General features: G+C 41.8%; 1 protein-coding gene across 11 annotated transcripts in view; it reads right to left on the bottom strand.

Moving 5' to 3' along the window:
* Positions 1–12,636, bottom strand: part of Otud7b (OTU deubiquitinase 7B) — a 60,422-nt gene that overhangs the window by 16,885 nt on the left and 30,901 nt on the right. For 5 of the 11 annotated variants that reach the window (NM_001446940.1, NM_001107697.2, XM_087624207.1 and 2 more), the window contains 5 exon segments: positions 298–425; positions 1,053–1,154; positions 3,794–4,021; positions 4,936–5,124; positions 9,109–9,259. In NM_001446940.1, the coding sequence (NP_001433869.1) occupies positions 298–425; positions 1,053–1,154; positions 3,794–4,021; positions 4,936–5,124; positions 9,109–9,193 (732 nt within the window). In that variant the 5' untranslated portion in view covers positions 9,194–9,259. 11 annotated transcript variants of the gene reach the window in all.

The following is a 12,636-nucleotide window of genomic DNA, read 5'->3' as shown; positions in this document are numbered from 1 at the left end:
GCCTCGGCCTGCTAGTTTTAGCCCTCATAGCTATCAGAAGGCTTATGATTACCTGCATTTTCTGCAATTTTCAGGAAGACACAGAAGTCTCAATCTTCGGCACCAGGAGACACGTCTCTCTAGTCACTGGTGGAGTACATGTCTCTCTAGTCACTGGTGGAGTACATGTCTCTCTAGTCATTGGTGGAGTACACGTCTCTCTAGTCATTGGTGGAGTACATGTCTCTCTAGTCACTGATGGAGTATACGTCTCTCTAGTCATTGGTGGAAAGAAGGTGCCCGCCCACGCTAACCCACCTCTTTATTCTGTTGTGTTTGCTGCCACCTCCAGCGCCTTTTCAGTGCTTCCTTCTCAACGCCCTTCTCCATCAGTGCATACAAGGCTTTTCTCAGCACCAAGTCTCTATCATGGAAACCCCACATCCCTGTGGGGAGAAAGCAAAGCATTGGACACTGTCTTGACTCACTTTCACTTACTCATCCAGCCTTTGTTTTGTGGTGCTAGGAATCAAATCCAAGGTCTCAAAAAAGGAGGGGGACATAATTTATACCCCAAACTTCTAAGAGGAAGCCGTCATTCCTCAGCAAACCTAACAAACAAGCTACAACAGCAAGTAACACTGTTATGACACCACACCCCCATGAGATCATGAAATGGCTAGAAGACGGGGACCTTTCCAAAGCTAAGAACAAATACATGGACTTCTAAGTAGGCTTAATAATTTACTGTGCTAAAAAGGCCAACGAAAAACATGTACTTCCAAACACTAAAAGACTAGTTAAGTAATTTCTCCACTATACACGGAGACAGCCACAGAAGTTTGCTTACTGTGCTTATCCCTTCAGAGCTCAGTTCAGAGCAGAGTATTCAGTGACTGAGTGCTCTCCCACCTCTAAAGATAGGAAGCTAAGGCAAGCTTCTCCCATTCCCCTAAGTCTTGATCTGAAACATCATATCTACCTGGGATGGAAGTGTGAGATGAAATCCTACACGTGATACCTGAATCAACTGCTTTCTCTCTACAGGGAGGGAGGCCATTTTTGAGACTCACCAAGAGAGGCTGCATGCAGGAGGCAGTTCCCGTCCCCAGTAGTTGCTAAAGGGAGCAGCCTCTGGCAGGTGGAGTCCACACTGACCCACCAATTCAAACGCCCTGCAGACATGGCAGCAGGAGAAAAGAGAGAAGCAGATTAGAAAGACTCCCCATATAAAACTACTAGTTCTTTTCTTCTCTCTTTTTTTTTTTTTTTTTTTTTTTTGGTTCTTTTTTTCAGAGCTGGGGACCGAACCCAGGGCCTTGCGCTTCCTAGGTAAGTGCTCTACCACTGAGCTAAATCCCCAGCCCCTAGTTCTTTTCTTGAGACAGGGTCTTGCTACATAGACCAGGTTGGCTTTGAACTCATGATCCTTCAGCCTCAGTCTCTGAATAGATACTGCATGCTCTGGAGGAGGAGGAGGAAGAAGAGGAATAGGAGGAAGAGGAGGAGGATGAAGAAGAAAAAAACATGGTCTCTTGTAATTGAGATTGAGCTTTGAACCCACTATGCAGCTCAGGCTGGCCTTGAACTCCTGATACATCTGCCTCCATATCCTAAGTGCTGACATTACAGGAATATAGCATTAAGCTTGGCCTCTATGACTCTTATATCTTCTTACTTACAGTTAGATTCTGTTGAGCATAACTAGTTATATCATGGTGTCTTAAGTAAAGACAATGAGATCCCATGGGATCATTGAGGAATGTATGAAGAAATATGTTTGTTTCCCACAGTTGGTGAGGAGATATGTACTTCTGGTATCTTGTACACACAGACCAGCGATGCTTCTAAGTGTAACGGTCAAGGAAGCTTGTACAACAAGGATTACTTGGTACCAAATGTCAATAATGCCCAGGGTGGAACTGTGAACTTCTCAGTGTGGCTCTGATTCCTTCGCTCTGGCCAGGAGACCAGGAAATACAATAATACAATAGCAGCAAAGCTCAGCTTAATGAATCAACAAAAATTATATATAATATATATATTATACATACATAATATATATTATATATATATTATATTATATATATATCCCCTGTATTGTATATTTATGTGTACATATCCTGTATCATGTGTGACAGTACTCAGCAGGTGTGTGTTATGACTTTAAAGTTATAAGCAAAAAGACAAAGCACATAAAACACTCAAGTAAACTCCTTTCAACTGTCAATAGCAATCCCACAGATTCATTTACAGGAGGGAACAACTTTACAAATGACACTTGAAAGTTTTCTGGAGCAATCAAAAGTCTACAAAAGGAAAAAACAGATTATGATTTCACTAACCCAGGTAAGTTATTAACTTCTAAAAAGAGTTACAGTTAACATTAGATACAAAATGGAAAAGCTCCCTATCTGTGCCCCCACCTCCACCCTCCAATCTTTCTTCCTTAGGAACTTATTTTTTTTATATCTTCATTTCTGTCATGTGTCTGAGTGTTTTGTCTGTCTGTACGTCTACATCCCACAGGAATGCCTGGTGCCCTCAGAGGTCAGAAGAGGGCACTGGATCTCCTGGAACTAGAGTTGCAGACAGTTCTGAGCTGCCGTGTGAGTACTGGAAACAAAGCCACAGTCTTCTGGAAGAGCAAGGGCTCTTAAGTGCTGAGCCATCTCTCCAGTCCGCCATGGGGATTTTTCTTTTTTTTTCTCTTTCTTTTTTGAGACAGGATCTCACTATGTAGCCATGGCTGGCCTGGAACTTGATATAGAGCCCAGGTAAACCAAACTGGCCTCAAACTCATGAAAGATCTGCCTAATTCTGGCTCCAGAATGCTGAGATTAAATAAAGACATGCACTGCCAAGCCTGGTCTTTTTCAATCCCCACCACCCCATGAGGATATTTTAAATATGTAAATTCTTCCCAAAGTTCCCAGCTGCCATACTGTCTTAAACTAGCTAATGTTTCTTTTTTTTTTTTTTTTTTTTTTTTTCGGAGCTGGGGACCGAACCCAGGGCCTTGCGCTTCCTAGGTAAGCGCTCTAACCACTGAGCTAAATCCCCAGCCCCCTAGCTAATGTTTCTTAATTACGTTTACTTAGTGTGTGAGTGTAAGCACTGGCACGTGTGCATGTCACAGCACTGTATGAGGTCAGTGACTGGGAAAGTCACTTCTCTCCTTCCACAATGTGGGTCCCAAAGATCAAGCCTCGGTGGCAAATGTCTTTATCACTGAGCTTTCTTGTTTATCCAAATTAAAGTTAATGTCAATTTAAAATGGAGTCAATTAAGAAGGTAAATAAACATAGGAGAAAAATTCACATGAGTAGATGTGACTTTCAGTGCATTGTCTACAGCCTTGGTCCTCTGTTTTTGCAAAGGTGCTCCATAGCTAATTATAATCAATTATTTTTGTTCACATATTGATTTTTGGGTATCAATTACTAAGCCCTTTACATACATATCTGATTTCCCTTCTATTAAATAGGAACTTTTCTTTATTTTTTTTTTTTCCTTTTCTTTTTTTCGGAGCTGGGGACCGAACCCAGGGCCTTGTGCTTGCTAGGCAAGCGCTCTACCACCGAGCTAAATCCCCAACCCCTAAATAGGAACTTTTCAAAGTGTCTAAATTTCATTGCTATCCCCTTTCCCGACACCTGGCTAATTTTCACTCTTCACCTCAGTACATGTTCCTGAGTCTGTGCACTCAGACAGAAGCCAGACCTCACACTTAGCAGAGGCTGCTGATGGAGGCTTACACGGTCGTAGGCCACAGCTAGAGGAGAGCACCACTGAAGAGGAAACACCCACTGACCTGCCTGTTCCAAGGCAACCAGCATGGACTGCTCAATGAGGTCTCTCTCTATGAAGCTGCGGAAGTCTTCTTTGTACACAGTGAGGTCTGGAAGCTGGAAGGCACAGATGGGCATTTCCAGGGGGTGCTCACTGCTCCCCCCACCCCCACCATTGGAGGAGACATGGGAGCGGGCCAGGGAAACAATGCTGGAGCTGGCGTGGGAGATGCCCCTAGACAGGCGTTTTTCTGCAATGAGAAATTGAGTCACCTTAGAACATATGCAACTCTCTCTGAGAATTCGCCACAGATGTAGGGTGCTTACTGCTTGACAGTTTCCAGTCAAGAAAAATTGTATCTAGCCAGCGACTTCTCAATTTCGTATTAAGCCAAATACAAATGGGAAAATATACAAAATGGCATTTTTTTTATAGATACTTATAGTACTACAAAAAACATATTCATCTTTCTAGTCTTGTCTGGGGTTTCCCTAACCTCCCTTTCCCTATGACTTTATCTGTGACTCCCATTATTCAATGTGAATGTGAGCTGTTCACTTAGTAATTCAGTCATTTTTCTTTTTCTTTTATGGGAAGAACAACAAGGAACAGAAATGAGCTTTCTTTCATTAGGCTAGATTTTGGCAAAGACTCATTCTAGGGTGTCAGAGGATGTAAAAAGCATCTCCAGTAAAGAAAAGAGAATAACAAGTATTGTCGCAACATCTGTACAACTTACTATAACTTCATTGGCACACACATTTATCAGAAATTTAGAGTCAACTCTTAATATGCCAGAGAGCATAACACTCATGTAAACTGTGCCTCCCCGAATCATTTTGTTGTAAGTACATGGCATCTGCAATGTCCCAGTCCATGTAACATTATGAGCAAAATTTGTCAGTGTAATACTGTGTTTGCACAGCTTCAAGTACTTGAGTTATTACCACAAGGGGACAGGAGCTCTAATGCTAGGCAGTTGTCCTTGTCCAGTACTGGCCAGAGTTGATGCAAAGAATGCATGACTGTTTCAGGTCATTTACAGATAGCTACAAAGTAACTGCTGGATTTGACTGGGAAGAGGATAAGGAATGGAAATCTCTCTACAGGAGCACACAGGTGCTTCCTACTCCATATACAGAACCTTAGTCCTCAGAGCAATACCTTGAATGATGTCATCCTGTCTCTGTAGGATGGGTCGAGAAGGGCGAGTGGGCTCTCTATCCGAACCCCCCTTTTCAGGGGTCTTAGGGCAAGTACTCCCTCCACTAAAGGGTGGGGACAGGTTCCCAGCATGGACTTGGCGCAATTGTTCAAAGTCACTGAGGGCAGCACTCACATCCCAGTTCTTTCCTAACAGAAAGAAAAACAAAAACCATGTAATAGACCCAGAGTGTTAAGGGACAGAGAAGACAGAGGACCACCATTGTAAGCAACCTATAAGCAACAATAAGCAAGCCAGGGATGGCAACACAAGCTTATAAAGCTAAAACTTAGGAGGCTGAGGCAGGAGGGTCGGAAGTTTGAAGCCAGTCTGAGCTACATGAGACTCAGTTTCAAAACACCTCATGTCAAAAATAAACCTAGTAAGATCATATTCATGTACACTACAATTTTATTTTAACTTTCTTCTCCTTCCACTTTAATTTTCTTCAATCTGAAATACCGATTTTCTTTACTATTTCCTATATAAGCTACACAATGGTAAAAACTTTGTCTCTAATCTCAAAGGGCCCTTTAGAGACCTCATTACATAAAATGAAACTCCTTTTACAGACAAAGGAAACAAAGCTTACAGAAGTGTCAAAACTTGCTCAAAGTCTCAGTGAGTTTGTAGCAGGCTCAGTAGACTGCTAGGAGATTTTGAGACACCTGCAAGTGCACACAAAGTGCAGTCTCCAGTGCAGAGCTGCCATACAACACATGCGCAAGGGGCTGTACTGTTCCATTTAAAAACAATGACCCTACGTGATGGAGTGTTCTTCTGCCGATTTCTCTATTTATGTATTTAATACATGTTGATTAACTATTTGCACTTCTGTTACTCTAGCTGCTACAGCCTTGGTTTAACTTTTCACCCAATCTGTCAAGGAATCTCATGAGATTCATTTTTCTGAAGCACATTTAGTTCTGTGTTCAAAATCTTTATGTAAGAGGTAGTCACTACTACAGAAGGCTCCTAAGCCCAATGTTGAAGGCTTCCTACAGCCTCCCCTATTTCCTGCCTTTTTTCCTCTCTGCTTCAGTTTATTTATGAAAAATGTAGATAATAATACTAATATGCTGTAAGGGTATTTCCTCCAGGTTGGATGTTAACATTGCCATTTGACACCTCTTCTGGCCTCCGTGGACATTAGGCATGCACATACATATAGACATGTTAGGCACTCAGACATAGAAAATAAAGACAATCTTCCTGTATTGTATCATCATCATCATCATCATCATCATCATCACCATCACCATCATCATCGTCGTCGTCGTCATCGTCGTCATCGTCGTCATCCTCTCTTGGGAGGGGAGATGGTAATGAGGTTAATAAGGTTTAAAAGGTCCCTCTTTTGTCCAAGAATATGTAAGCATTTAACAACTGCTGAGAAGACAGACTCTTTGGTGATATAGCTGCCCACAGTTATCCATATGCTTGGCATGCTACCCAAGTTCCTGAAGAAGCCTCGATAAGCTCTGGGTCAGCAGGCAGACCTGGGTGAAGTGACTCTATGATCTGCTCCCCTCTCTCAGGGATGGATGGAAAGACTCCCCAGAAAAAGTTGTGCAAGTGGTATGCCTGCAGCACAGTGCTGTTCTGAAGGTTAAATGAGTTGAAAGCACACAGAATGGTGCTTTGTGTGCAGAATCTTACATGCACTGCTACTGCTGTTGTCACCTTTGTCTAACCCCCCTGTTAAGCTCTACTAATGATTCATGGTGGTGACTTAATTCTAACCCTGCTCAACTCTCGCTCTTTATTCTGTGTTCTAGTCTCCACTGGCCGCCTTGCTGTTCCTAAACCACACCAAGACTGCTCCTCACCCAGGCCTCTCCACTGACGATTCTTACTGCATATAAGACACTTTTCTCTAGCATACTCTACAGAGATGAATCTTTGTAAACTTCAGGTATCTGCTCAAATACCATGTTCTTAGTAAGTTCTGCTCTGACTGCCCAGTTTAAAACCATGGTCACCTCATTATTCTGCTAGTTGTTTTCCATAACCTCTATGCCCTGGAACACAATGCATATAAACTATATACATACTGCTTGTCCATGACCATCTTTCCTACAACATCAGGGCAGGGTTTTTTGTTTAGTACAAGCATCTAGAACAAAACCTGGCATCTAGCAGAAACTCAACAAATATTTGCTGAAAAAATGAAGACTATTCCCCCTAAACCAACTGTATACTAATAAACAGCCTGTCCTGAGAACTGGATATGCACTTCCAACTGTCAGCAAACTCCTTAGTCATCAGGACCTCTTAACACTAGCATGTCCAGCACCGAATGCTAATCATCTCTCGAAAACTCCTACCCTCTCTTCCTCATGTGACCCCTAAATCAGTAACAGCATCACAGTCTCTCAGCTCTCACGCCCTCAGTGCAGCCCTCACTGTTGCTCAGACCTACCCTTTCTTCTCCCCACCTCAGTTACTCAGAGGGTTGTTTAAGTAACTCTTCAATCCATTCCTTCCTGTCTGTTTTTATTGTTTCTGCCTAATTCAAGTCTTCACATGCTTACCTGTGTGGCACGTATGTACGGTGTGTCCTTGTTTTGTTCTAAGAGGGAGACTCTCTGATAAGACTTTCTCTCAGTCTCTTTTCTCTCTAATTTATTCTTTGTACTATAACCAAAGTTAACTTTTTCCTGTGTTTTGTTTTGTTTTTGAGACAGGGTTTCACTGTGTAGAGCAGGCTTGCTTTGAACTTACAGAGATCTGCTTGCCTCTGCCTTCTGAGTGCTAGGATTATATGACACCATGCCTAGGAAAGAGTTAACTTTAAAAAAAATTAACATGTTAAAGAGACAATAGCAATAGTAAGTTCTTTGATTCCCTTTATAAACTACACCTTGTGAAAACTGTATTTTTTATCTTATGTGTGTGAATGTTTTGCCTACATGTATGTATGTACATCACACGCTGCCTGGTGTCCGAGGAGGTCAACTAAAGTTGCGGACAGTTGTGAGTCACTATGTGGGTGCTGAGAACTGAACCCAAGTTCTCTTCAGAGCAGCCAATGCTCTTAACTGCTGAGGCCTCTCTCCAGCTGCTAACGAGTGTCTAACCCATCAGCTCGTCTCCCCTCACCAACACTGTGGTCTAAGTCACTATTATCTCTCACCTGAACTATGACAATATTCTCACCTGGTTTTACCAATGGCCAATATAATCCTGTTGAAACAGATTAAACACTTAAACTCTAAAAACTATTCTTATACTATTAAAACTTCCAGTGACCATAAGGAATAAATTCCTTACCATGGGGAGCTCTGCTTCCTGTCCCCCCAGCCAGCTCTCATCACTCAGGGACCACTCTTCCCATCTCGCTCACTTCCCATTCCACCACTCTCTCTCCTCTCTCAGGGTCATCTTGTAAGCTATTTCTCCTGGGTAGTTCTCCTGAGAGCTTCATTAGATTTCCCTCTTCAATCTCGTAACGCCCTTAGCTTTTTTTTTTTTCATGAGTGTTTATAACATGAAAGAAATATTTGGAACAGAGCCACACTCTGAAAATGGGTCAAGGTTCAAATCCTATGTAATTTCACTGCAATTACATAACACAGCGGCAATTATATACTATATCCAGTACCTTGCAAACACCGGGCACACTGCACACACAATGAAACATATCCTCTTATAAGAGGATGACTATCATTTTTCCTTAATTTTGAGTGCATTGTTAGACACATGTGTGGTATATGTGTGTGGTGTGTGCACACAAGTGCATATAGAGGCTAGAACAAGTGGGTGGTATAATACACAAACATACACACATACACACACACACACACACATACACACACACACGTAGTGTGTGCATAAAGGCTAGAGGTCATGATCAGGTACTTTTTCTTATGATTATTTTAGTGGGCTAATCTAACTTTTCCCTTCCATTACCTGAACATAAATTCACGGTGAAGAAAGCTACCCAGTACATACAAGGCAAGCGGGGGAATTTGCGGTCTTAGAACTATAGTGGATCACACAGAGTAGACCAATAGAAGCAACTAAAATGGAGGGCATACAGTGCTCAAAACATTTTTCTGATCACCTTAAAATGTTTCAAATCACCCTAATACCATGAGATTTTGCTTTCTCTTTCCTCATTCTTTCTTTACCTTCTAGAAGATCTCGAGCCAGCCCTGGCTCTGCACCTGTGGAACGAACAAAATCCGACAGGACAGCATCCATGTCCAGGGTCATGGGGTCATCAAGTACTCTCAGGCAGCAGGATGTGACCAGAACACAGATCAAACTCCAGGCTCTGACCTGAAAAGGAGATACGTGTACAAGGCTCAAGTAACAGTAGAGCACACAGCCTCATTTCACAACAGTCTCTTAACCAATGGTAAACTGTTCTGCTTCCTTCATTTGAACTGAATTTTGAAACAAAGAATTTTAAATTTTTTCATGAAGAATCACAAGTCGCTGCCCTAAAAAGCTCGCCAACCTGCAATATTCCTTAAATGGAACTATGCCCATTTTCCTCCTGAAACACAGTTATTATTAAGGGTTTTGTTTTTGTAGACAATGCCTCATTATGTAGCTCAGGCTAACCTCAAACTTGTAGCAATCCTCCTGTCTCAGCCTTTGAATGCTGGCATTACAGGCATGTGCCACCATGCCCTGGCTTTCTTCTGAACTTAACTTTAATCACTCTCTGCCTAGCCTTTGATTCTCATGTCAAATTTTTAGAAGCAGAAAGTTGTGTGTCTTCTTTACCGATATATCCCCAGAATGAATTACTTGACACAGCACAAGGCACATTGGCCCTAGTAGATAACTTATTAAGCAAATGAACACTATACAGCAGATGACTTCAGGGCTAATATTCTCATGCTAGTTGAGAAAACAAGAAGAGTAAAGTGAATGCTGAAACTACTCAAAATAAGCTATTTCGCACTCTGAGTGGAGAGCCCAGAGGCTCATCACAACAGTCACTAATTGCAGAAGTCAGGAAACAATCAAAAAGGGGTTTCTCTCTCCAGGATAAAGGAGTGCCAGTTTACCTGAGAAAAGATCCCTTCTCTCAGACTTGACTTTAGCAGAAACTATGTCCCTGACCTGACAGCCTGGCACCATGCCAACATTCCTTTGAGGTTAATAGTCCCAGCTGAGAAAGCAAAAATAGGGTGGAGAACCACCTCTGATCACATTCATCAGCCTCACAGTGTTCTGTAGAAGGGGCTCGTTCATAAGGTGCCCAGGCATCCAACTGCCTCACTGCACCCACTAATCCCATCTTTTTGGAAAAGACAAAAGTAGAATTGTTGAAAACAACAGATTAATCAGACAAAACATCCCTACAAAAACCTAAAGCATAAGAATGACCCCCAGGTATTTTTTTTTCTTCACTCCTCTTCTATCCCTGAATACAACTTGTTTAGTAGTACGATCTGATCCCATTTTTCAACATTTTTGGGTCTAGTAAGGCAAATAGCAAAAATTTTGTGGGTTATAAAAATCTCGTCTCTAGGGTTGGGGACTTAGCTCAGTGGTAGAGCGCTTGCCTAGCAAGCACAAGGCCCTGGGTTCGGTCCCCAGCTCTGAAAAAAAAAAGAAAAGAAAAAAAAGAAATACATTAAAAATCTCGTCTCTAACCTGATAACTGAATTGTTTTGTTGGTGGCAATTCTTTGGATTTTGGGAGTTTTATTTTTGTTTTTGTTTTTTTGAAAAAGAGAAATCACTTTCTTATAGTGCTCTAATAATACAAGATCAATGGGTACAGGGCATGATTTATTCATATCCCTAGCCCAATACTGAGCAAGGTCTCTACAATATAATAGGTAGTCAATAAATACTTGGTGACTAAATTCATTATAAACAAATGTCTAATTTTCATCTGCTACAATATCCTAAGCACCAAGCCAGCATTCCTGAGGTCAACAGTCCCTGCTGTTAATCTCATACGAATCCAGAACTACGTGAAGTTCTGGTCATGCTTTCTTTCTATAAAGTGACCCAGCTCCCTTGCAGCTTGTGCTTAAGAATTAAAACTTCAAGGCAGGCAGCAAATGGTACACATTTCTAATATCGACACCCAAGAGGCAGAGGCAGAAGGATGGAAAATTCAAAGCTACAAAGAAAGATCCTGTCAAAAAGAAAAAAAAAAAGATTAAATGCTTTCAGACTTCACAGGTGAATGAAAGACTTTCATGTCCTAATGAAGTGAGAATTCTCGCCAAAGCCCATTGTATTCACCACTTTGTCACAGGACATGCGCACTGTCCAAGTAATAAACACATACACAGTCCAAAATTAAGAGCCAAACACATAAAAAGTTCCAAAATGAACTTCACTCTTTGCTCTTAAAAAATAAAGCAAGGTAGAGGTGTGTGGTAGCTCAGGCCTTTAATCCCAGAATTCTGAGAGCAGAGACAGGCAGTTCCCTGAGTCTGAGGCCAGCGTGGACTTTGTAATGACTTCTAGGGCAGCTGGAGCTATGGGACCCTGTCTCAAGCAGAAAGACAGCACTGTGAGCTACTGTAACCGCTTTCTGAAAGGATGTGGGAAAGATGCAACAAGCACACACAGCACTCAGTGGAAAGCAGGAGGCTTGGCTAAGCCACAGGCATGCAAACAATTTCCAGTCAGATACAGGCCCTGAGAAAACCATTGGTGTCGTAGCATCTGGGATCTTACATGGCAACAGAAGGAGGTCATTCAATTCCGAACATCTAAAGTAAACAACTCCTATCTGGAAAGACTGGCTCTTCGGCAAAAATGTGAAGCACTAAAGCAAACTTCTTGGCAGCACATTCTTGTATTAGATTCTCCAATGCATGGTGTGGACTGTGCCCTTTGCCCAACAGGTAAGGACAGCAGCTCTTGTTACAACATCACAACACCTGGCTGACACTTCTCAAATTCCAAGTGAGGATACTGAAGCCAACTATGAAGACTCGGCTAGCTCTGTCTCAACACACAGGAAGGGAAACCACAAACGAAAAACACAACACAACCTTCAGCTTTTCAAATAAAAGGGAAGCAGCACTCCCTATGACTGTGTGGTTTATAGACCGAATGAGTCAAAAGCATCCAGTTTTTCTAGTAGACGGGCTATCAGCAATTACTCAGTTCCATGTCTGATCACACCAAAGAACTCTTCTTTTACATCTCTAGCAGATCATCCAGTTCCCAAGTGAATATAAGCTCTGACCGGGAGCTCACTGCTTTCAGATCAACTGGAATAAATTGTTTTTCTAAATAAAAGCCAAACCTATCACCACATTCCTCCCCCTAATAATGTTCACATAATGGTTCTTATTCATTTCTACTGAACAAAATTGACTCCTGAGAATGATGGACTTTTCAATGGAAAATATTAAATCATTACATAATACTTGTGCAGCCCAACATCATTTTCATGAGCTAGGCCATTTATAAACTCTTTCCCTGGATCTGTATTTACTTGTACCTATATTCATTTATAAATGTTGGTGTTGACCACAACTATAAACTCAACATGCTGCATAAACAGACTATTTTGCTCAAAATTGAATTCTGCCTCTGGCCCCTGCTTCCACCTCCATGTTCCTCTCCTGAAGTGAAGACAGAAACCAAGAACCAAAAGGAACAAGTTAGTGTTCCTTAAGCTCTTTCAATGACAATGCAAACAGCTGTATACTCAGCAGCACAGGAAAG

The sequence above is a fragment of the Rattus norvegicus genome, chromosome 2 (genome assembly GCF_021556685.1).
Source record: "Rattus norvegicus strain SHRSP/BbbUtx chromosome 2, alternate assembly SHRSP_T2T, whole genome shotgun sequence".
In the NCBI taxonomy this organism is placed as follows: domain Eukaryota; kingdom Metazoa; phylum Chordata; class Mammalia; order Rodentia; family Muridae; genus Rattus; species Rattus norvegicus.
Note: the sequence above shows the minus strand (reverse complement) of the source record. Positions and strands in the feature narration are given on the sequence as shown.